The sequence below is a fragment of the Cyprinodon tularosa genome, unplaced genomic scaffold, assembly GCF_016077235.1.
Source record: "Cyprinodon tularosa strain WSP-4 unplaced genomic scaffold, ASM1607723v1 ctg397, whole genome shotgun sequence".
Classification (NCBI taxonomy): domain Eukaryota; kingdom Metazoa; phylum Chordata; class Actinopteri; order Cyprinodontiformes; family Cyprinodontidae; genus Cyprinodon; species Cyprinodon tularosa.
In genome coordinates this window covers 452532-477910 of record NW_024039115.1, presented here as the reverse complement: position 1 = coordinate 477910, position 25379 = coordinate 452532, and the positions used below count along the sequence as shown (strand labels likewise).

Genomic DNA, 25379 nt, shown 5'->3' with positions numbered 1-25379 from the left:
AGCGTTTTGAACAAGAGGAAAGAAAGTTTGCTGATTACATGGTCACATTAAACAACATCTAACAGATCTCAAGCGAGTCTAACTTGGATGCTTCTGAACCAAGAGCCAAACGCATCTTTATTGGAAAGATTGCGCTATTAAACAGGAACAAATAATCTAAATATTTTGTTTTTATTTTATTTCTTTAACCAGAAAATTTAATATAGCTTTGAGATCAATTTTGATCAATTTTGTGTTCTTGAACTCAGTTAAATCTTGTTACACTCACATTTTTTCTGCCAACAGCAAGTGGATCAGGGATTTAAGGAAGAGGATTAGGGCCACTGAAAAAATAAAAACAAGTTTACTGATTTTTTTCAATTTTATTTCAGTATGATATGAGAAAAAGGTCAGAATTCTGACTTTAATCTCAGAATTCTGACGTTTTTCTCATAATTCTGACTATAATATCTGAATTCTGACAGCTAACAAACATGTTAGCAGCAAGCCATAGCCATTTCTCTTTTAAAGACTAAACTAGCTCTCTTGTTTTAATCACCTTCTGCTCTTCCATTAAAAAGCATCACCAGGGAACCCCTCGGACAAATAAAAAAAGTTGCCTAATTCCTTCATTTTCCACCAATGTGTTACTGGCCCTCCCAAACAGCTCACATCTTTGTCAGTGAAGCTGACCGCTCCGACATCTCTTCCTCCATAGTGCCCATCTACGTTAAGATCAAGAATTCTGAGATTAAAGACATAATTTTGAGATTAAAGTCAGAATTCTGAAATCAAACTCAGAATTCTACGAAAAAAGTCAGAATTCTGAGATTAAATTCAGAATTCTGAGATCAAAGTCAGAATTCTAAGGAAAAAGGCAAAATTTTGAGATCAAAGTCAGAATTCAAAGAAAAAAGTCCGAATTCTGAGATTAAAGTCAGCATTCTGAGAAAAAAGTCAGAATTCTGAGATTAAAGTCAGAATTCTGAGATGAAAGACAGAATTTTGAGATTAAAGTCAGAATTCTATTTCACCAGAGATAAACTGGCAAGAATGTTTCAGGAAGCCGATCCGACTTGCCCGAGATGCAAACAGGTGCCAGCCAACACATCCCATATGTTTTGGTCCTGCCCCAAACTCAAAGAATTCTGGATTGAAATCTTTAAAACTTTCTCATCTGTCTTCAGGAAAGATATTGAACCGGTCCCTCTGATGGCCATTTTTTGTGTGGCACCGGGGGGGATAGAATTAACGACAGCTCAACAGAAGGCAATGGCATTTTCTTCGCTGTTGGCCAGGAGATTGATTTTATTTAATTGGGTAAAGGCAGCACCACCGACATATAAACGATGGATAGAGGAGGTAATGGCACACCTAAAGCTGGAACATCTTCGATTTACGGCACAGGGTACCATTAAGAGATACTTCCAGATTTGGCAACCTTTTATTTCCTATTTTGAATCCGAGGTTCAATCTGCTTCAGCATAATCAGCATTTTCCCTTTTTTTTTTTTTTTTTTTTTTTTTTATTATGATTGTTATTCATACTAATGTTTTTGGTTTCCAACCCATGGATGTCTGGAACATGGGTTATATGTGCGGGTGTAGTAATTGTCTTGTTGATAGTTTTTTTTTTTTTTTTTTTTTTTTTTTTTTTTTTTTTTTTTTGTGATGTCGTTGTGATGTAATTATGGAGTCTTTTTGTTTTGTTTTGTTTTGTAAGCCCTGGATGGATGAAAAACTAATAAAAACAATTTAATTATTATTATTATTAAAGTCAGAATTCTGAGATGAAAGTCAGAATTCTGAGACTAAAGTCAAAATTTGTGAGAGAAAAAAAGTCTGAATTCTGACTTTTTTCTCATATTATACTGAAATGACATATAAAAATAACTTTCTTTTATTTTTTCAGTGGCCCTTATCCTCTTCCGTAGGGATTGATCCATTTGATAATTGTCAAGAGTAAAATTTCAAATTTAATTACTGACATGATTACAGTAATTCATTGTGAATACATAGTCTGCGTATGCTGGATAAACTAAATCAAAGTGGTGAAAGAACACAGCCTTGAGGATTTCTTTTTTAGGGTAAAAGAAATTCACCCTGACGCTTTTCTGACGCAATCACGCTGCGCCTCTCCCGGAAGTATCGCTGAGAGCCAAAATGGCGCAGAAACGCCAGTTGTTGGTTTTGGATTTGTTTCGGGACATTAACGTAACCCGTTTACACCAAGAACCTTGATCGGCCCGCTGGGACGTGACCGGGGAGATCCCAGCCAAACCAGCCGCCCACCCGGAGGCGCGTGCAGGGCGTGAGTGTCGTGACTCCTCGGTTTGAGGCGCGCAGAGCTCTGCAGCTAGCATGCTGCTAACGTGTTGAGTCACTGTGATCCACCGGAAATATACGGTGATTTAACAGGGAACCTATTAGGAATTAGCTCCCAACCGACCTACGGAACCTTTATTTCTGTTTGAGCGCAACGAACCGGTTCGGTTCACCAGCTGAGTGTGTGCAAATGTTTAAAGACGCTGTTTGCTTGTAGGCTGCTTCTGGTTCCGGTTCTGGTTTGTTTTCCTCTGGTCAGTTGATTTCCACCTGATCAAACACATGTTCTTTATTTGTCAAAAATGGTTGTAGGAATTTAATAAGCGCAGAACCTAACGGCCTCCGTAGTTTCCAGTAAGGACATGGCTCGAAACGCTTGATTTGTATAAACGGATTTGGTTTATTGTGTTTATATAATAACCGGTTCCCAGCCACGTTTTTATAACCCAGATCGCTACTGGTTAGGCCCTGCTGGACCATGTTTATCCAGTTAATGATCTGGATCTGTTACCATGGCAGCAGCCTCCAGTACCGTTATAAAGCAGCTCATACAAGAAAGGTGGGTGTGGACAGAGAGAACACCCAGACTGAGACTTCTGTGAGAGGGAGATGGACTAATACAGAACCAGGGGCTAAGGTTATAGTGTTTCATTAGAAGGGTTCTGTACTTTTAGCAGATCATACAATCCATCATCCTCTCTGCAGGGATCAATACATATTTATTTAGAAAAAGGAAAGTGAAACCAGCTTTGAAGCATCCCTCAGAAGAACAAAATCTAATTTACGGTGATGGAATAGGATAGGATTAGACCAGACAGGGCAGTGTTTAAAATGAAATCAGCTGCAGCATAAGCCTGGAGTTCTGCTGCCATTTTAGTACCATGTTCTGTTACACAGCGTTTTTTCAAGACAACAAAACAGATTAAAATGATCTTCTCAGATGCATCTGATTTGTTTTAGTTCTGCTCGCATCTGCAGGTTTAAGTGGATTATCTGGTCTTAGGTTTCTGTTCCGATGCTCAGATTTGTCTCAAGAGAGCCTTGATTTTTCTGTCCACTCCCACCGCTGTCTTCTTGGCGGAGCTCATCCTCCTGGCTGTCCTCGTGCGTCTTTCTTTCTGACCGATTGGTGTGTTCCAGGTGGTGATGGCGGAGCGGAGGGCCGAATGCACCTGGAAGAGACACATCTTGGAGCAACTGAAGCTTAGAGACAGAGTTCAGAGACACACTTTCGAGGAGATCGTCCACCAGTGTGAGTTGGGACACTCTGTGGACGCGCTGTTGAGGCTCTGATAGAGGTAGTAATCGGAGCTCTTTGTGTTTCAGACAATCGCCTTTTGGAAAAATCCGACCTGCAGACTGTCCTCACAGAAAGATACCAGACGGACAAATATGACGTCCAGAGAGGTCATGAGGCCAGGTGAGACATCCTGGGGCTGAGTCTTAGCTTGGTCAGTGCAACCTGTCTTCTTAACGCCATACCTGTTTATCCATCTCCCTCTGTCTCAGCTCCGTGGACTCATCCCGCAGCGACACCCTGCAGCAGGAGATGGCTCAGATGAGGATCCGCCATCAGGAGGAGCTGACAGAGCTGCACAAGAAACGAGGGGAGGTGAGTACAGATTGACTGATACATTTTTCTCCCCAATTATTTTTAACATCAGTCTAACTGATGCTGCCAATTTTTTAGAGCTGATTTTGCTTGTTTTCCTCCAGTTAATGGTAAAAATTAGACAAGAATAATAGATATTACAGAAGAAACATTTAGCAATGGCAAACAGAGTAGCGACGCACATTTGAATGTCTTCTAAAGACATTGCTGCTAAATTCACTAATGAACCAATAAACGCTGATTCTGATACAAGGAGGGAAATAAAGCACATCTGTTGGTCTCCTAGAGATGAGTAACCAAACCATCATAGGAAGTCTTGTTCCGTGTGAAAAGCAGCACGTTTTCCGCTTTATCAGATTTTCTCTTGGTTCTACCCCCCCTCAGTCGACTGCAGTGGTTTCAGTTTACTCCATGTTTGACTTAAAGGTGAAGCAATCCCTGGAAACTAAGATGTTTCGAGAAATATCGTCATTCTGATTCATGTAACGAGTAGGTATTAAATGCAATTCCTCTAAATTCTGCACGCTGCATCCCAGTATGAAAAAGTGACTGCTGTTTATAGATTATTATAAATATTTAAAAAAATAAAAAACTTAAGATATTAAAATAATTCAAGCTTAACCATGAAGCTACAAACTGAGCCATGGTTCATATTGATACCGCTTAGAGCAGGCGAAACCAATTAAAAATCAGCAGGGTCCAAATAAAGAAAATCAACAACCAGTAAAGGTTGTTGATTTTCTTTATTTATGCATCTAGCGGTCTTTTCCAACCATAAAAACACAATCTTTTCAATATGGTTAAACATAAATACTGCTCTCCGCATCATAGTCGGCCATGGTTGTTGTTTTTCTTGCCGCTTCTTCATAGCAAGACCCAGAATAGTGACTGTCGGGTAATAATGGCGTTCAGGGTCGGATGAATCCGACCTGGCCTTTCAGACACAGGTCGCATTTGAAAAGATCAGATTCGTATCAGATTCAGGACCTCATTGCCAAGTGGCCTGTGTTGGATTGGGAAAAATCTGATCTGTGTTGTTCAGTCAGCCATGAAAATTAGATTCAGATCGCATATGGGCCACAAAAATATCGGCTTTGGTTCACTTCAGGCTGCAGTGTGAATGTAGCCAAAATGTGCTGGGTTATCTTAGAGCACGCCATTTCACTTTTCTGTCACCAGTTCTTCCAGCAGTCGACACTTTCACTGCTTTCACGTGCAGCCTTGCCATGGATGCTCCGAAGGGCTTTACCTTATTAACAGCAGAAGCGGCGCAAGTGGAATTAGACACTGTCGTCGGACATCATGCTGTAATTTATAAATGCTTTAAACCTGGTTCAGATGGAGACCACCTGTGGTTGATTTGGTTGATTGGATCTAATTAGGAAAGGAACGCACCTGCTGATATAAGGTTGACAGTACAGGTCAGAGGGCAAACATTAAGCATGAAGTCAAAGGAATGGTCTGCAGACCTCAGGATGGGATTGTTTTCATGGACCAGCCTGGGGCTGCTTTGATTGGTTGGAACTTTCCTGGAAGTTCTAACCATCTTTAGCGAAAAAGTCCTGTGCTCCTGGAGCTCAGGGGAAAAGGGGCCCAATCAGAGTGACGTTCTGCAAAGAAGAATGATAAAACAACTTAAAAGGTGTGGTGTCATATTTAAAGACTTGAGGCTGGAATGGCTTCCAATAATGCATCAACAAAATGTTCAAAGGTTTGAATCACTATAGTCATTGTAATTTATTGTTCTATTTGTAATAAAGCTGCAACAACGTTTGTCCTTTTAAGTTCAGCTCTGCAGCTGTAGTTGGATCCCTTGTTTGTCTGCTTCCATAAACCCTCATGGTGCTAAATTGGATCCCTGATTGGAGATCTATATGTTATTGTTTTTTTGAGACGAGGTTCTTTAACACACTCTCTGCTCTCCCTCTGCAGCTCGCTCAGACTGTGATAGAGCTCAACAACCTGATCCAGCAGAAGGACCGAGAGATCCAGAACAACGAGGCCAGGTGAGTGACCACGCCCACACACCCCTGATCAGAGCCCGATCAGCTGCAGCTGATGAGCAATGTCACCTCTTAGGATGTTGGAGTGTCAGCAGCAGATCACCAGCTTGGAGGGAGACTGCCAGGAGCTGAGGAACAGCCTGCAGGTACGTCGGCAGCTGCAGCCACTCTGCGCTTCATTTGAAACAAACAGCAGGATCAATTCAGGGGAACAAAGGTTCAGTCGTTTTTCTCCAGCCTCTGTTGGAATGTTAGTTGGTCTGATCAGTGGTAACTTCTAGAAGGGAGCTCATGATTGCTGCATTAGTGACTGATGTCCCTGCCTGAGGTGGTAAAGTACCCAAACATTGTAGTCAAGTAATAGTAACTCTAATTTGTCATTAGTAAAAAGATATTTGAGGTATTTTGCAAGAACATATTGCAGTACTAAGTAACTCATCAGAGCATCTGATACTTAAAATTATGGAACAGGGAACAAAATGCTAGTGTGAATTCCGGTATTTTAAAAACCATGATAAATGCTCAGTGGGGCAGTGGATAGCACTGCTGCCTTGGAGCAAGTCGATGGTTCGAATCCCGGCCCAGGGTCTTTCTGCATGGAGTTTGCATGTTCTCCCTGTGCATGCGTGGGTTCTCTCCGGGTACACAGTCCAAAAGCATGACTGTTAGGTTAATTGGCACCAGCATCCCTCGCGACCCCAGCAGGAATTAAGCTTCACGGAAAATGGATGCATAGTAAAATTAAAACGATGTAATTAGAAATGAACTATTCTAGGCAGAAAAAAAACACTTTTCTAACCAATTTTTGTCTAAAATTCCTTGATCACCAAATGTAACACCAGGTTCCTGTAAGCTTTTATACAAAGAAATAATTTTTACATAAACATTGTCTGCATGCTGGTTTTATCTTAAGTCTAGATGTGAGGTTACACTCAATGGATGCAGAAGCCAAATATTGTAACAATATTTAAGTTATCATTAAAGTAAAATATATGGTGCAGTAAAACTACTCCTTAAACAAAATTTCTCTTAAATTCTTAAGTAACCTCAAGTAAATGTAACCAAATACCTTAATCTCCAGCTCTGGTCCCAGATTAAAGATGGATTAGCGTATCTCAAGCGAAGCTGTACTTATATCATGTGTTGCTGCTAAAGTTGAATCCTGAAATATTAACATAAACTTGGTGTTGAGTTCGGGCTTATCAGCAGTTTTTTGCTCAGTCATGTTTTTGGAACCGTTTTTAGGTTGTGTGTTAGCAGACGGGAGGAGGGGATGCTCTCCACAGCAGGGAAATAATTAGGATTCTACTGAAGTTAGAATTGAACCTCTTCTGTAGAAAACCAAGGGGAGGGAACTAGATGAGGGTGAAGCTTTAGCCTCAGAAGCTGTGAGCATGTTAAGGAAGTAGTTTATCTAAAGCAGTCTTTCTGTTGGCGAAGCCCCGCCCACTGGAAGGTCAATGATGAACAGTAAAAGGTCTGATTCCCATAATCCTTTATTGCCTCCGGCTCCCAGCGGCCTGCTCTCTGCTCCCATCATGCTCCAGTCATGCAGTCATGGGCTCAGTAGCTGCTGACACACAGGATGTGACATCATTCACGATGTGACATCACTGAGAGGTTGACATGAGAACCTGCAGCCTCTCTGTGATGCTGATCCAACATAACCAATCAGAATAGAGCATCTGGAGGAGGAAGGAAGGAAAGAAGGGAGCTGATCTCAAGTTTTCAAGCTGAGACCTTCATCGTTCTTGGAGACATGCGCTGATCTTTTGATTTTACTGCCCTACCATGTGACTTTGATAACCGCCACTTTCCTGCAGGAACTGGAGCAGGCCAATCAGACACTGAAGGACGAGTACGATGCCCTGCAGATCACCTTCTCCGCCCTGGAGGAGAAACTGAGGAAGACCACAGAGGACAACCAGGAGCTGGTGTCCCGCTGGATGGCGGAGAAAGCGCTGGAGGCCAACAAGCTCAATGCTGAGAACGAGAAGGACACCAGGTGAGGTGGGGGTTACTGAAAGTCGTAGAAAAGTCATATTTATATTTCAAACCATTCTGGCTTAAAATTGTATATAAATGTACTCTTTATCAGACTGGATTGTCCCAAAAGTTAGATTATAAGGCAGGATTTTATAAAAATAGAAATGTTCAGTTTTTTTTTTTTTTTCGTTATCTTATGCAGGCCAGTTAGTTATATGTCGGCTTGAACACCTAAATTCGGCCAATCATATATCAATTGTCATCTGTCAATCAAATCTTTTCAGTCTAACCGCTAATATACGCAACGGTTGAAATAAGAAATGAGATTCATGTATTTTCCCATTGAGTTCCGTCCCAGTGTTCACGGGGACGGACGTCTGTCTTCAGCAGGCCTAGAGCTAACAGAACTGGCAGCGTTGCGAGGCAAGGGCTCAAACATGTACGGCTGGTAGCCTTCTACACCAAACCAAGATTCTGCCGCCATCGCATCCTCTTTCAAAACAACTTCGTCCTCCTCTGAATAAAAAATGTATGACAGAGGAGACTCGTCCATGACCTCCGACACAAAACTCTCCTCCTCTTGCATGTTTCTGCTGTCCATAGCGTTCCTTGACAGTGTTGTTTCTAGGTCAACAATTTAGTGCTACTTGGTCGCAATGGAATTTCCCATTGGGAACCTACTAGCACTAAGTTGCTAACTGGTTAGCAAGATGCTTCAGACAAACCGGCCACAACTAAACATGCTTGCGAATCTTCTGCCACAACAATCCCGCCCCCTTGATAAACGACCAATCAGATTCTTTATTCACTCCTGTAAAGTCGGGCACCACTCGGGAGAATTCGGAAATGCAATGGTTGGAGCAGCCGCTTTCCTACGACTCTAAAAAGAAAGGGGTGGGGCTTCTGAACTCTGACGTGATTGGCTGCTGTTTGTGTTTCAGGCGCAGACAGGCCAAATTGCAGAAGGATCTGGCAGACGCTGCCAAGGAGCCGCTGCCCATCGAACAGTCAGTAACGTAATGACCCAGGTTCTGATCACAGGCCCTGTGCTGTTGATGAACCCCAGTATGTGTCTCCCTCAGGGACGACGACATTGATGTGCTGCCTGAGGAAGGAGGAAAGGGAGGGGACACGTCCCCAAACAGACCAATCAGCAGAACGCCCAGGTAAGCCCGAGTCTACAGGAGAATCACAGCAGAAGACACGAGGAAGAAAAAACAAGGATTGTTCCTGACATGTCAGCTGGTTGACATCAGTTTGTCTTACTTTAGCAGGAAGACGCTCCAGCAGCCTCCTGGCGGGCTGCTCGACTCCATCTCTAACATGTTTGGGTACGTACCTCAGGAGGCTCGTTCTGTCAGCTGATATTTATTATTCTTCATGGCTGAATTGAACCGTCTCTGCTGATGGTTTTCCTGATCTACTGTCCTCCCTCCTCCTGCTTCCTCAGCAGGCGTAGGTCGACTAACTCTTTCAGCACGTCTCCAGAAAGTACAGAGACGCCGTCGGGGGTGTGTGCAGAGGTCCGGGTGCCGTCCACAGCCCTGCATGTCTTTGTGAGTATCTGATGCTAGTCAGATGGAAGAAATGAATCGCTAGCACGTGTTAGCAGGGTACCTGGATCACAGAAGGTTCTGGCTCTGATCCTGGTGTTGAAGTGTGCTGCGTTGCTTTTCCTCAAGGTTGACTTGAGCAATCTCTGCAGATTCTGTGATACCACCTGATCTGTGAAATGTTGGTTTCTGAGACCCTTCAGTAGATCCACCAGGCTTGGTTCAGTCTACATGCCTGATGCCCTTTAGCAAGGCACTATATTTCAAAAACGGGGGTCGCATTTTTTTTGTCTTTTTTTGCCATTTTAACATTCCTGGTGTGCCACAAAGCTATGTGCATGAGCCCATCCTGTTCATCAGTTCTGAGGAAACGTTTTGGAACCCTGCTTCACTCCTCAGGGTTCTTTGTCCTTGGGTTTAGGAGTCTGGGTGTTATTTTGAGATCTCGTATTTCTACTCCTACATTCGATTTTCTAATCCTGAGTTAAAATCTGTAAACATTTCCTCTCCCTTGCAGCGAGCATTGCCACCATCCAGGCCAGTCTCACTGTAAATTATGTCTTAAAGGCAGCAGATGTTGCTCTACAAACTCTGAACTCCTTTTGTGATGATGCTGTCAGACTTGTTCCTGACCAGAGGATGATTGATCCTTTTCAAAAAACCATTTTTCTATCAAACCATAAACCATGTTCCCATCCGGCTGTGGTGCCTATTGCCTTAGAAGCTGATGTCAACATCAGACTTTAACTAATCATATTTCATCGCTTCCTGAAGGCCAGCAGCATTTGGACACAGTCACCAGAGGCGTAGCCAGAAAATTTTTATAAGGGTGGCCAGGCAATAACCAATGTACACTGAGGGGTGGCCGAAAGCGGATCGGTACCAGATCCTCAGAGTTAATCTACTCTGTTCCAACAGGAAAATTAACGAGACAAACTATACTTTCCTACAGCCTTTGCTAACAAATAGACGCATATATTTAAACACCATAATTTCTAGATAAAAGGTATAAAACTCTTTCAGTTTTGGGTTCTGGGTGTAAATCTTTTCTATTGTCATTACTTACCTGCATGTATCAATAAACACTCTGCATAAAATTGATATTTACAAGCACTAATATCTACATAAATGGATTATTTGATAAGTTTTTATTAAAATCATTTATCTATGATTTCACTGAAGACTCCTAGATCATTTTCTCTTTACTCCATATAACACAAAATCTATGTCTGAAAAGAGCATGACTTCTGTACATATCTTTGATATTAATGTGTATAATTAACCCAACAAATGTAAACGTTTTGAATATTCCACTTGAGAGTATTACTGCTGCCACCATCTGTATTAGAGGGAGAAAAATGGTGTGGGTGGCCAATGATTGCCTAAGGTTGGCCATGGCCACCCCTGGCCCCCCCCATCTAGTTCCGCCCCTGACAGTCACATGATCAGTTCCATGTTTTAAGGCTGAAGTTGGTAAAAAAACCAAACCCGTCTGTTTCTGTTCCCACAGGAAGCCCACGACGGAGAGGTGAACACCGTCAGGTTCAGCCCTGGCTCTCGTCTCCTAGCAACAGGAGGGATGGACCGCAGGGTGAAGCTATGGGAGGTCGTCTCAGGTGAGCCTCGAAAAGTAACGCCTCGACACAAAGCCCGCCCACCAGCGGAAGGTCAATGATGAACAGTAAAAGGTCTGATTCCCACAATCCTTTGCTGCCTCCGGCTCCCAGCGGCCTGCTCTCTGCTCCCATCATGCTCCAGTCATGCAGTCATGGGCTCAGCAGCTGCTGACACACAGGATGTGACATCATTCATGATGTGACATCACTGAGAGGTTGACATGAGAACCTGCAGCCTCTCTGTGATGCTGATCCAACATAACCAATCAGAATGGAGCATCTGGAGGAGGAAGGAAGGAAAGAAGGGAGCTGATCTCAAGTTTTCAAGCTGAGACCTTCATTACCATATTACTCAGATTACAGTAATCAGATTACAGAGCGAGCGGACAGTTAGAGTGAACAGATTAACTTAACAGTTAGGGCTTGCCAGTCCAGCCTGTCTTGCTCCCCACAGCAGGAATTGGGGCCCCTGGGGGCCACAGGAGTCAAACCACTGACTATATTCATCTAGGATTGATGCAAGAATAAGTATTTGGTGGGTTTGTGAAAATTACAGAACCAGATGATGGCGTTGGCTGACGGATGACCGTCCAATCAAAACGCAGCGTTACTCTGCACTTCCTGTGTGTTTTCAGGTCGCTGTGAGGCTAAAGGAGCTCTGACCGGCAGCAACGCAGGAATCACCAGCATCGAGTTCGACAGTGCTGTAAGCTATAGGTCCTGCTAGTTCTGGTTGCCTTGGTTACCTGTGTTTTTGTTAAAGTGCATTTGTATCTCAGGGCTCCTACCTGCTCGCTGCATCCAATGACTTTGCCAGTCGAATCTGGACCGTGGACGACTACAGACTGAGGGTGAGTCGGCAGCAGCTTCAGGGCGACGCTCCTGATTGGCTTAAATCACGAGGCTAGTGAACATTGCTTGCTGTGATCCAGTGTTGCTCCTGACTGTTTACCTTTAGGCAGACATCAGAGCAGAATGGCAGAATGATTTGATATTTAAATATGATTTCCCTACGACTTTAACAAATGCAGTTAATATGTGAGAAGGTATGAATTAATATAAAGAACTGAAGAACAGCTAAAATTATCCTGTACCCAAAGCTTCCCTTGAAAATAGCTGTATGATGTTTAGTCACAAGACATGGAAAGCTGTTTAATTAAACAGGAACTCTTAAAGTAAAATCAATTTAATCTTTTACGGTGGAGCAGTGAATGTGTTCGCCAACAGTGCTTAGTCATATCTAGAAATCCATAAATGTATGAATAGATTTTACTTTATTTTACTTTAAATTTGAAATATAACCCAAATATGCCCTCTCTCCCATACCTGCAGATCTTTAGTTTTTCTAAAATCTGTCTGGATTTGTGACCAGAAATAGATGAAGTGAATTACTCTACAGATGTATGTTGTAGCTTTTCTGTCTACAAAACTCCTTTTGTAATATACAGGTGCTGGTCATAAAATTAGAATATCATGAAAAAGTAGATTGATTTCAGTAATTCCATTTAAAAAGTGAAACTTGTATATTATATTCATACATTACATACAAACTCATATATTTCAGATGTTTATTTTGTTTAATTTTGATGATTACAAATGACAACAAATGAAAATCTCAAATTCATCATATCAGAAAATTAGAATATTGTGAAAAGGTTCAAAATTGATGGCCCCTGGTGCCACACTCTAATCAGCTAATTAACTCAAACCACCTGCAAAAGCCTTTAAATGGTCTTTCAGTCTAGTTCTATAGGCTACACAATCATGGGGAAGACTGCTGACTTGACAGTTGTCCAAAAGACGACCATCGACACCTTGCACAAGGAGGGCAAGACACAAAAGGTCATCGCTAAACAGGCTGGCTGTTCACAGAGCTCAGTGTCCAAGCACATTAATAGAGAGGCGAAGGGAAGGAAAAGATGTGGTCGAAAAAAGTGTACAAGCAAGAGAGATAACCGCACCCTGGAGAGGATTGTGAAACAAAACCCATTCAAAAATGTGGGGGAGATTCACAAAGAGTGGACTGCAGCTGGAGTGAGTGCTTCAAGAACCACCACACACAGACGTATGAAAGACATGGGTTTCTGCTGTCGCATTCCTTGTGTCAAGCCACTCTTGAACCACAGACAGCGTCAGAAGCGTCTTGCCTGGGCTACAGAGAAACAGGACTGGACTGCTGGTGAGTGGTCCAAAGTCATGTTCTCTGATGAAAGTAAATTTTGCATTTCCTTTGGAAACCAAGTCTGGAGGAAAAGAAGAGAGGCACTTCATCCATGTTGCTTGAAGTCCAGTGTAAAGTTTCCACAGTCAGTGATGGTTTGGGGTGCCATGTCATCTGCTGGTGTTGGTCCATTGTGTTTTCTGAGGTCCAGGGTCAACGCAGCCACATACCAGGAAGTTTTAGAGCACTTCATGCTTCCTGCAGCTGACCAACTTTTTGGAGATGCAGATTTCATTTTCCAACAGGACTTGGCACCTGCACACAGTGCCAAAGCTACCAGTACCTGGTTGAAGGACCATGGTATCCCTGTTCTTAATTGGCCAGCAAACTCTCCTGACCTTAACCCCATAGAAAATCTATGGGGTATTGTGAAGAAGAAGATGCAATACACCAGACCCAAAAATTCAGAAGAGCTAAAAGCCACTATTAGAGCAACCTGGGCTATCATAACACCTGAGCAGTGCCACAGACTGATCGACTCCATGCCACGCCGCATTGCTGCAGTAATACAGGCCAAAGGAGGCCCAACTAAATACTGAGTGCTGTACATGCTCATACTTTTCATGTTCATACTTTTCAGTTGGCCAACATTTCTATAAATCCTTTGTTTTTATTGGTCTTCAGTAATATTCTAATTTTCTGATATGATGAATTTGAGATTTTCATTTGTTGTCATTTGTAATCATCAAAATTAAACAAAATAAACATCTGAAATATATGAGTTTGTATGTAATGTATGAATATAATATACAAGTTTCACTTTTTAAATGGAATTACTGAAATCAATCTACTTTTTCATGATATTCTAATTTTATGACCAGCACCTGTAAAAGGACTCCCTGAGTGCTTCATCCCTAGCATGGATTCCAACCTCATACAGCAGCTAGGAAAGGCCTCCTCTCTGCCAAAGCAGACGGCTGAAACTTTGCAGAAATGGTCATTGATCTGATGGGATTTTAAGCTGTATGGTAGCAGTTCATCAACCTTCATGGTTTTCCTTTCACATCGAAATGAAGTGCAGCTCAAAAAACTTGTCATTGCTGCATAATTTCCCCAATCTGATTTAAATATCGGCTTAATCAGAAGAATCTGTTTCCATGGACACTAAATGAAATGAACATTTACCAAACATTTAGTCAGATGAAATCTCTGCACACAGTAGAGGTTGTTTTCCTGTACATGGACAGCAATCGGAATGGCAAACGGCAAAAATAAATCTGTTGCGGAATTTGGATTTCTCCTATTTCAGATATTTATCCTATTTACTCACCATAAACGTTTTCACTCACTGTCTCACCTGCAAGGCCACACAATCCTCCTGTGTGAGGCTGTTTGTAGACCAGACAGCTTTTTCCCAAAACGAAAACAAAGCCAGATTAAGGATTTAACTTAAGGATTATTCATTACCTGTTACAGTTTAACCAAAGTGTCGGTCATTTGTTTTGACTGTGACTACATTCCATTATTGTAAGTAAAGGAAACATACTTTGCCCAGGCAGAACAGGGCTGATTACAGAGCAGCAAGGACTGTATGGTGAACTGTTCTCTCTTTGCAAAGATATGAAAATAAAGTGCCGACTGAGTGAAATTCATAAATCTCCGTTTATTTAACTGGGCTGAATAGTTGAATACTTTTTTCCCACTACAGGAATAAAATTCCTTTCCAATTGGATCAGGGAATTCAGTCTTATGTTTATGCGAAACATTTTTAAACTTATCTGCCTTCAATCCTTTTATTTGTGTCCATATAGCTTGTGTTGAACTCAGATCTATAAATCTGTAGTAACCTCTTAACACCCCCCACATTCTGGAAAATTCTCACCTATTTTGCAGACATGAGTGAAGTTGACCCCCCCCCCACACACACACACCTTCTTCAAATTAGACCAAATTAGTGTCAAACGTTTGTGCCGCTATCATTTTAAAGATATAAAGAAATAATTCTAGACGTCATCAAAGGTCAACCAGCCCCCCCACCTTCTTCAAATCAGAAGAATGGCTTTGAAGATATTAATGAAAATGTAAAGGTCAAAAGGTCAAACCCCCCCCCCCCACCTTCTTCAAATTAGACAGAATTAGCGGCACAAACTACTACTAATTTTGTCTGATTTGAAGAAGGTGGGGGGCCAACTTCACTCAGGTATTTTGCATTGCCAAATGGAAAAGCAAAGAACTTACGAACCGTGATAAATTTTTTGAAAGCTAACGGCTTCTAGTTTGTCAATATATAAATGAAAATTGGGTGAATAAAACCAGGGTTCCCGCGGGTCCTTAAAAAGTCTTAAAAGGCATTGAATTCTTCAAAATAAAACTTAATTGGTATTAAAGTGTCTTAAATCAGTCTTTCGTAGCTCTTAATTTTTAAAACATCATAAATAGGATTATTTTTATTACGATTTATTTTTGTAATCTAAATAAAACATTAAAATTAACTTTTAACCATTAACTTTTTGTCTGGAAAATATGAGCAAGTGTAAATGTAACAAAAATTTTCTATCCAGCCAAGAGTTTTCTCCATGGCTAAAACCAGGGAACATACATGAGGCTCAGTGGATTTTGTGCAAGAAGTCATTCAAGCTCGGAACAATGGGAATTAAGGCAGTGGAGTCGCACAAAGCGCCAAAATGGAGTTACCGAGAAACAGCCGGTATTTCTCAGTTTAGTTCCAGCCTTGTCTCTGCAACGCCTCCACTTATCACCAAATCAAACATACTAAGAAAACGATACAAAGAAAAATAGCTGCAAAAAAGACTTAGCACTGGTTATGTTGTGGCTTTAAAACCGATTTGTTTTGTTCCCTGCTAAAACAAAGTTTGTGAATTCAGTGAAATAATAGTTAAAATATATCTGTCATTTGTGTGTTTTTAGCTTTCTTCCTGTATGAGAAGCTTTTCAAAATTTGAAACATTAGTGCAGTGGTTTAGTTAAATTAAACCTTTGGGTTAAGTTGTCGCAAACAGGTTTTTCTTGTGAATTTGGTCTTAAATTTTTTATTTCAAGTGGCATTAAAAAGTCTTAAAGTCTTCAATTTAAGTTGCCTTATGCTGTAGAAACCCTGAAAACACAGCCCAAGCTGCATCCATTCAAACATGACTCAGTGTTTTTTTTTTTTTTTTTTTTTTTTTTTTTTTTTTTTTATAGGTCTTTTTTTGAAGAGCAGTTATAAAGACATGCTTACTTGTGGCTGCTTTGTCATGGTACATTTTGACATGCTGCTATATCAGTGTTAATTGTGCTTTGGTGCTCGCTATGTCCATAATAACTTGGTGGTTGAATTGTGGAAAATCTACGCTTTCCGACTATGTCTAACATGTCTATATTGGTAAACATTTTACTTGTGTGATTTTCATGCATTCTAAGTTAAACGCTATAAAATGGATCACGGGCCCGGTGGGTTTTGAGAGGTTAAAAAAAATGCATCCTATCACATGGAGGGTTATGAACATTCGCTCTCCATGCAAACCGTTTGATGCCTTTCTTGTCTCTGACTGTAGTGTAAATGGGACTCAGGATAACTTCTAGAAATCCTGCTACCAAACAGCTGTTTCATGGAATAACTTGTGGGATTAATTAGTCTCTGGATCCCAGTTGTTAGGATTTCTGAAACTGGAAATCCCTTGTAGGCAGGGATTTACCTCTAAACTTGATCCCACTTCCTGAACAGGCCCAGGTGTTTGTTCAGCAGAGTAATCTGACCCTGTCCCTCCTGTTCCTCAGCACACCTTAACGGGTCACAGCGGGAAGGTGTTGTCAGCCCGCTTCCTTTTGGACAACGCTCGCATCGTGTCTGGGAGCTATGACCGCACGCTCAAACTGTGGGACCTTCGCAGCAAAGTCTGTACGTGATTGGCCAGCTGCTGCCTCTTTCTGTAAACCCGCCTCCACCTGTTTTGCTCAGTTGTCTCCTCTGAACTCACCTGGTGCAGGCATGAAGACGGTCTTCGCCGGCTCCAGCTGTAATGACATCGTGTGCACGGAGCAGTGTGTCATGAGTGGCCACTTTGACAAGAAAGTCCGATTTTGGGACATCAGGTAGGTTCTGATCTGATTGGTTGGTTGATTCAGCCGTTAGTGCGTTTGGGTTCATCGTGCCTCCTGTTTGCTTCCATCGGGCCATCAGGGCGGAGAGCATCGTGCGAGAGATGGAGCTGATGGGTCGGGTCACGTCTCTGGACCTGAACCACGACCGCAGCGAGCTGCTGACCTGTTCTAGAGACGACCTGCTGAAGATCATCGACCTGCGCAGCAACGCCGTACGGCAGACGTTCAGGTGAGGTTCAGCGGCCTTCATCACTGCTGTTATCATAGTCATTGCCGCCTCTGACCTAGACTGTGTGTTTAGTGCTCAGGGCTTCAAGTGTGGAGCCGATTGGACCAGAGTCACCTTCAGGTGAGCTCCCCTCGGTGAAAAATCAGTTCTGGTTCCGATGCAGAAACTAACAGTTTTTCTTTCCTCTCAGCCCTGACGGCAGCTATGTGGCCGGAGGGTCAGCCGATGGCGCCCTGTACATCTGGAACGTCCTGACGGGGAAACTAGACCGGACTCTGGACAGAAACCACAGGTAGAAACGAGACGGTTCTGTTGGAAAATAACTTTTGACCTGCTGTCGTTGCTGATGCTGTCGTTGTCCTACAGCACCGCCGTCAACTGCGTGTCATGGTCGCCATCGGGGACGTACGTGGCCAGCGTGGAGAAGGGCAGCAGAGCCATCCTGTGGTCAGACATGTGATTGGCTGGAGCTCAGGGGGTGGAGCCATCATGGTCTGGTTCTGGTGGACTCGTCTTCGTCGCTGTATGTGACGAAGCCAATGAGGAGCTTTTAATGTTCAGTCGTTTTAACGGTGACAGCGCTCCCCCTGCTGGTTAACGGTTGTATGGACGGCAAACAGCTGAGTGTGTGATGCAGCCTGAGGAAGAGAAGTCCTCCCTTTAAAAGATGAAGAATAAAGAGTCAGAGCGAACTTTGTTCCGTATGAACTGAGGCACACACAGCTGCTGAAGTGCCTCTGAGCTATCCCAGAGTGATGCTGGGAAAGCCGCTGGATCGTAACCATGGAAACTGCCTGAGGTTTTAGATCCATAAACACTAATCGGTGTGTTTTGCTTCTTCCCGTTTTTGTTCATGTTTTCGTTTCACTGCTCCTCCCACAACGCGGAGACATTAAACCAAAAAACTCTGAAAACGTCTGTCTGATGCTTCGTCCTGTTTACAAAACGCAGTGTTTTAACAATTACAGTGGGATGTAGATGAAGGCAGAGATGTTCTGAGTCTCTTTTCCAAACTGGAGGTTCTCTTTAAAGTCTTAGGGAAGTCGTATTAAATTTCTAATCATTCTGGCTTAAACATGTATATAAATGTAATCTTTATGAGACGATATTGTCCCAAAAGTTAAAAATTTAAATTTAATTTTTTTTAAAATCCTGTCTTAAAATCTGTGGGTGGGGGGGGTTTCTTATGCAGGCCAGTTAGTTATAGGTCAGCTTGTACACCTAAGTTCAGTCAATCATATATCAACGGTCATCTGTCAATCAAATCTTCTCGGTCATAGCATCTTGGTTCATATGTCGCAGCTAATATACGCAACGGTTGAAATAAGAATCCTTTTCCTTCCCATTGAGTTCCGTCCCAGTGTTAACGGGTATGGACGTCTGTGTCTTCAGCAGGCGTAGAGCTAACAGAACTGGCAGCGTTGCGAGGCAAGGGCTCAAACATGTACGGCTGTAAGCCTTCTACACCAAACCAAGCTTCTGTCACCGTGGCGTCCACTTCCACAACAACTTCCCCCTGTAAATAAAAAATTTAAGACGGAGACTCATCCACGACCTCCGACACAAAACTGTCCTTCTCCTGCATGTTTCTGCTGTCCTTTAGCGTTCCTTGACAGTGTCGTTTCGAAAGGCCAATTTATGCTTCTGACGCATAGCCTCTGCAACTGTCAAATCCGGCCTCTGCATGACCAAGCGCTATGCAACTGTTGCCGCGCACCTTAAAAAAATCCTGACTACGTGTTGGATGGTGGCAAACCCATGCAGACTTTAAGCGGAAGTGCGCAGATAGTAGCTGTGATTGGTCCTTGGTATGCCTTTCCTGCTGTCTGTGTGGTCATCCACGAAGTTCGCTGACTGAAACCTAAATGCTGATTGGATGTTGATGATGCTGTACAAACCTTTACAATTACAACATTACATCTTTTTCCTGTGTTCAAGCTCAATTCAGTTTATTTCTATAGCGCCAATTCACAACATGTCATCTCAAGGCACTTTACAGTTCACCAGATCATCCAGTCAAATTGATTCAGAGTTTTCTAAGGAAAACCAGTTGATTACATCGACTCATTGACTCGTAGGCAATCCCTCACACTAAGCATGCTTGTAGCAACTGTGGAGAGGGAAATTCCCTTTTAACAGCAAGACACCTCTAGCAGAACCAGGCTCATTGTGAGCGGGCCATCTGCTGAGGCCGACTGGAGTTCAAGGAGACAGAAGCAAGGATACAAAAGGCAACTGTTAAAAGAAGGCCCTGCCCAGGAAACACGCAGCCAGGCAGACAAGCTCTGAGCCAGCTCCCATGTCAGAAGATGAAGAGAGCACATCCAGCCAATCACAGTAAGAGAAACAGGACTACACTGGAAAACAGGCTGATCTCCAACATCTATAACAGTGTTGATGGCAGCAGCACAGGTGATACTACTCTCCAGGATGACGTCACAGCCAAACGGGAACAAACAAGGCAAAGCTTCTATGAGAAAAAGCAGAGAGAGCATAATGCTAGAGATTGAACTAACAAATTCTGCAGAGTGGGAGAATAGAGATAGAATGATCAAATAGGAGTCCCTAAGTCCTCCAGCAGTCTAAGCCTATAGCAGCAAAACTATGGAGATAGCTCAGGATAACCTGAGCCACTCTAACTATAAGCCTAAAAAGGAACGTTTTAAGCCTAGCCTTTTAAGGCTAGATAGGGTGTCTGCCTCACAGTCTAAAACTGGTAGATGGTCCCACAGGAGAGGAGCCTGATAACTAAAAGATCTGCCTCCCATTCTATTTTTAGAAATTTTAGGAACCACTAGTAAACCTGCAGATTGAGAGCGAGGTGCTCTGTTAGGAACATAAGGAACAATCAGATCTCTATCAGTTGGAGCTTGGCCATTTAAGGCTTTATATGTGAGGAGGATTTTAAATTCTAGTCTTGATTTAACAGGAAGCCAATGAAGAGAAGCCAGGATAGGCGAGATATGATCTCTCTTTTTAATTTTCATCAGAACTCTGGCTTCAGCATTTTGGATCAGCTGAAGGCTTTTAACTACAGTTTGTGGACTTCCTGATAGTAAAGAATTACAATAGTCCAGCCTTGAAATAACAAATGCATGGACTAGTTTCTCAGCATCAATCCTAGACAGGAGATTTCTAAGTCTGTGTCAAGTACGTGACTTTGTCCTGGTCAGTGTTTTGAGATCTCTTTGAGCCTTTCCAGTAAAGTGCTTAAAAATCTGAATTGTCTTACAGCTTTAGCAAAGTGTTTGCTGCACCTTCCAGAGCAAAATAAGTCAAATACCAAAATTAATTATTGACTTGGGACCAACTGTCCAAAACTTGCAGTCTGCAGCCTCTATGGTTCATTTAGATGGATGCTTTGACTCGGTCTAGTGTTAATGTCTTACAGCCAACCATGTGCTTCCTAAATATATTTCTTGCTAATAAAATGTCTTAAAAATACAGCATCTGTCACATTTAATACAAATGAAATTTTCTCAGTATCCCTGTGCTGACTAGTTTAAAACTAAATTTTTAACATAATAGAATTCAATCATTAACCTTTTGTAAGTCTAATACTTTTGATTAAGTAAAAAAAAAAAAAATATCAGCTGCTAATCAGAACTATAAACCGTTGCTGTTGATCAAGCAAGCTCCTCCCCCTTCAGATTTTCCTGAAAACCTTATTGTAGAGATAATGGGAGCTGAAGAGAACAAGGACATCTCCAGAAGAGGCAACAAAGGAGCCTGAGGTTGTTCTGCCACAGGACTCCTCTGTTTAAACCGTGTCAAGCTGCAGTCTAAGAACAGCAGAAACTTTTCCTTTCAACAATGCAAAGATAAAAGTTTATTGTAGAAAGGCTCCTAAAAAGATCCAATCTCTAAAGTCTGAAATTTAGATCTTTGGAGCTTTCAGATCGACATGGTCTGAAACTAAAACACCTGACCTGCACATGAGATGGTCCACAGTCCTGGTGAAGCCAAGATCAGTTTACTGTACAGACCAAGAGAATCTGCTGCAGTGATCCATGGTTACAATTCCATCTTTCCACCAACAGACGGTGCCACAGTTCAGAACTAATAGTGCAGGGGTAACCAATTAAGAAAATCATCAACCAGTAAAGGTCCGTAGACATTTTGTATTATAATCTGTTACTTTAAATAGAATTTAACACTGAAATAAAAAGCAGGATTTTATGTATCTATGTTATACATTGAATTTTTAAATAAAAATAAAAAAGGACATTTTTTCCATTTTTAAATCTGTTTTTTGAAGTAGAGAACAATCGTTCAGTTTGGTATATAGACAATTTCTTGATTCACATATTTTAAACACCTGAACTGACTGACTTTGTTTTTTTTTTTTTCATTTTTCTGTCTTAATGTTCTCAGTGGGCTTTATGCTGCCCTGCAAGGCTTTAAACCTGGGTTTGAATGGAGACAAAGCCATTCTAATGCACATATCAAGGAGCTCATTTTGAGCCTTGGTCAAAATAAATGTTTTATTCTGTTCATATTGAAGAATCCTGCTTCACAGCAGCAGGTTGAGCCAAACATACTCAAAATGTCCAGGGTTATCTTTGAGCACGCCATTTTACTTTTGTGTCACCTGTTCACCACAGTTCTTCCAGCAGTCCACACTTTCTCTGCTCTCTTTTTCTCATCTTTCCCATCGTCCGGCTTACTACAGGTTTGCCTGCTGTGTCTAAAAGTAGCAGCAGCAGCAGCAACCCAGACTGACAGCAGCTCATTGGCTAGTTTGTATCATGTGTAGCCTGGTCCTGGGCGTGCTGGAAGACTTTACCATATTAACAGGATAAGCGGCACAAGTGAAGTTAGACACTGCTGTTGAACAACATGCAGTAATTAATAAATGCTTTAAATCGAGTAGGATCTGGACCGTGGTGACCTCTGTACTAATGAGTCTAAAGGTTCTCCAGTTTTATGCAATAGTTTTCCGTCCACTTCCTCACAGCTCAGTCATTGCGACTCTTGAACCTCTTTTAAAGGGCCCTTTATTTCACTTTGCTTTGGTTTCCAGACATCACCCTAAAAAATTTTTTTCCTTCCCAGGCTTTGAATTTCAGTTTTATACAAAGTTCCTGAAGTTTTTGTACAGTACTCTAAATGTATGATGTGTCATATGTGTTATTTAAATAAACTTGACCTTTCCAAAGCTAAAAGACAGCAATTTAGGATTTTCCTGGGATGGCCTTAGCCTGAAACTATGCTACTATTCAAAAGGACATCACTGAAGGTGGATGGGTGCGTTCCCTCCAAAGCAAAAGAAATGGTAGAAACAAATGTGCCAATTTATATGGTAGAATTTTCTCTTTAATAATCAAAAGATATACCTTTAAACATTACAATTAAATATAACTTCTAACAAAATATAACATGATCAACCAATGAGGGATTAAACCTGAACTTTAAGGATAGAAATGCAAGAAAGGACTTTATTCCCACCTTGGCTGCTGGGGCACTGAAATGCCTCTTCTGCCTCTGCAGGGTGGAAGAATGCTTAAGTATGTCACTGAAGTTTGGTCCTGGCTTTAGTATGAGCAGCTTATTCAGTTTTTTTTTTTTCTGTTTTTTTCTGTTAATGTAGAGTAGAACCCACATGCACCTAAAAGATTAATTGCTTAAAACGATCCAATCTGCATGTTTCTCTAAATGTTGCTTTTTTAAACAAACTCTTACATCCCTGAAACCACACAACATGAACTGACGTCAGTTTGATGATGTGAAAATTACTTAAAATGATCTGAAGTGACATCTAGAGATCTTTTTCCTCATCCGGGGATCCCTGGTTGGGAGGCTCTGCTGTCCAAGGTGCTGAAACCAGAGCCTGTCAAATATTCAAAGTGTAGTACATAGCTTTATACAAAGAAACCTACCTAAAAATTTGTTGTACTGGTTCTTCTGCCTACAGCGGGAGCTTTTGTTTCTGAGTTGCATGGCATTTGGTTACCATTGCCAGTGGTCATTAAGTGAGAGAGGGGTTGCCAGTCCCTCAAAAAACCAATGCAAACCAAAGGAGAAGGTGCAACGTACAAAGAGTTCCAGGTCCAAAAGATAAAAACCCTGGATGTTCTGCCTGAAAAGCATCAATGCTACCAACTGCACCACCTTAATTTTCTTCCAGCATTGATTATGGTGTAAAGGAGAGCTCTGACTGCAACATGAGGTCTTTTATACTGTGATGATGGGGCTTTTGTTAAACTGTAATATATTTGAAAAGTAGTCTGATTGATTGGATGGCCTCTGAAGCAACCCAAAGACTATTTCTACGGAAAATCCTAATCAGGAAAGCAGATGAAGATGTTTGTGTGGTGGTGGTGGTGGTGGTGGTGGTGGGGGGGGGGGGGTGTTTTTAGCTGCTGTAAGCACTCAGACTGCTGACTCCTTCTCAGCTGATCAGCTCATCACAGACTCCTCCTGTTCACACGTGTCAAAATGTTGTAAACATGTTCCGTCTCTGATTGCACCTGAGAAGCTTTGGACACTGGTTCAAGTCCAAGCTGATCATATATTAATGAGCATATTTTTCAGGTTAAAATAGTTGGATTTGTTGATTGAAACAAAACCATGACATATATTCTCAAAAATCCAACTATAGACCTGAAGGGGTTGCAGATTCTACAAGTTTCACTGCTTTAAATCCAGAGGCACCCCAAAGCAGAAGCAAATTTGCCCCCAGACAAGCTAAGGACCCCATTAAAAGCTTTAGATCTAAACCAGGAAATTATGCATTAGGTTTATTTTCCACATTAAAAAAATAATAAAATACTGCTTTGACAGATAATGATGACAAATTCCTTTATATAAGTCTCATTTACCATGGTGCATGAGCTTATCAGACCCACCACATAGAAAAACCAACAAAAAAGAACGCTGTATTGCCATATACAGATCACATAGGCAAAAAGTTTTTTTTTCTTGTAATTAAAACAGCATACACAGAATTTTGCGTATTCCGCCCCAAGCTTTAGAAATAAAAGAAATAAATGTAAACTATTTTTCTTTCATATATCCATCTTAAGATTTTAGCTTCGGACGACCAAAACCTAGGAAAAGCTACTATATATTCAGATAAGGAGGACAAATGGCAGTAAATAACAATGTGATACTCCTCTTCCACCACATTGAGTTCACAAAAACCACCACCAGATCTGGTCTGGGCAGAGAGGGGCTGCTTTCTTTGGGGATAATTACATTTTCTCTATACATCAGTTTTATTCTCTGCCTTTATTTTAATGTAATTTCTACGCTTTGTCCTCCTTGAACTCCCCTGGTTCCATCAGTTTTAAAGTCATGAAAAAATGTTGCTTTAATAATTTTATATTTGTTTTTCTAAATGTAGTTTAAAGGGCAAATTTTATGGGAATTTTTTTAGGTCATAGTTAGTTATTTATATAATCCCATATAAAAATCTTGATCAGCTTTTTATCTGTCCTGAGAGTGAGGCGGTTCCACACAAAAAGCATTTCCACCCTTTTTAAAGAGTTTGTTAGTTAATGGCTTGATGCATGATGATCTGAATGATTGATGTCATTTTACATAAACCCTGGATGCAGCAAGATGTATATGTGAGCATGAATGAAGGATTTTACCTCTATTTGAATGCCCAGAAATATAGAGTGAGGAGGAAGAGTGGCAACAATCTTTCGGTTTAATTTGCTGATTAGTCCAAAACAAGTTATTAGTTACAATTCTTTTAATTATTTAATACTAAGTTTTACCCATCCAAACCATAAAGCAACAAAACCACTTTTGTTTATAACTTTTTATCATCCACCAGGTCCTTACTCTCACTTTTTAGACCAGTTTCGA

General features: G+C 41.5%; 1 protein-coding gene and 2 non-coding genes across 4 annotated transcripts; all 3 read left to right on the top strand.

The window, feature by feature from the left end:
• The first annotated feature begins 2100 nt into the window (after window positions 1-2100).
• On the top strand, window positions 2101-18478 carry atg16l1 (ATG16 autophagy related 16-like 1 (S. cerevisiae)). Of its 2 annotated transcripts, none has more exons than XM_038297789.1 (20): window positions 2101-2289; window positions 3444-3555; window positions 3630-3723; window positions 3813-3915; window positions 5848-5921; window positions 5995-6064; window positions 7742-7923; window positions 8846-8911; window positions 8987-9070; window positions 9176-9235; window positions 9358-9460; window positions 10968-11073; window positions 11709-11779; window positions 11853-11924; window positions 17012-17132; window positions 17221-17326; window positions 17415-17564; window positions 17637-17684; window positions 17755-17856; window positions 17931-18478. In XM_038297789.1, exons 2-20 carry the CDS (start codon window positions 3450-3452, stop codon window positions 18022-18024), a joined length of 1812 nt encoding a protein of 603 aa, XP_038153717.1. In that variant the 5' UTR covers window positions 2101-2289; window positions 3444-3449; the 3' UTR covers window positions 18025-18478. The 2 variants fall into 2 exon arrangements, with proteins under 2 accessions (XP_038153717.1, XP_038153716.1); XM_038297788.1 differs by having other exon boundaries at window positions 9355-9460.
• On the top strand, window positions 7374-7659 carry LOC119791607. Its single transcript, XR_005281878.1, has one exon.
• On the top strand, window positions 11124-11409 carry LOC119791606. Its single transcript, XR_005281877.1, has one exon.
• Window positions 18479-25379: the final 6901 nt, after the last annotated feature.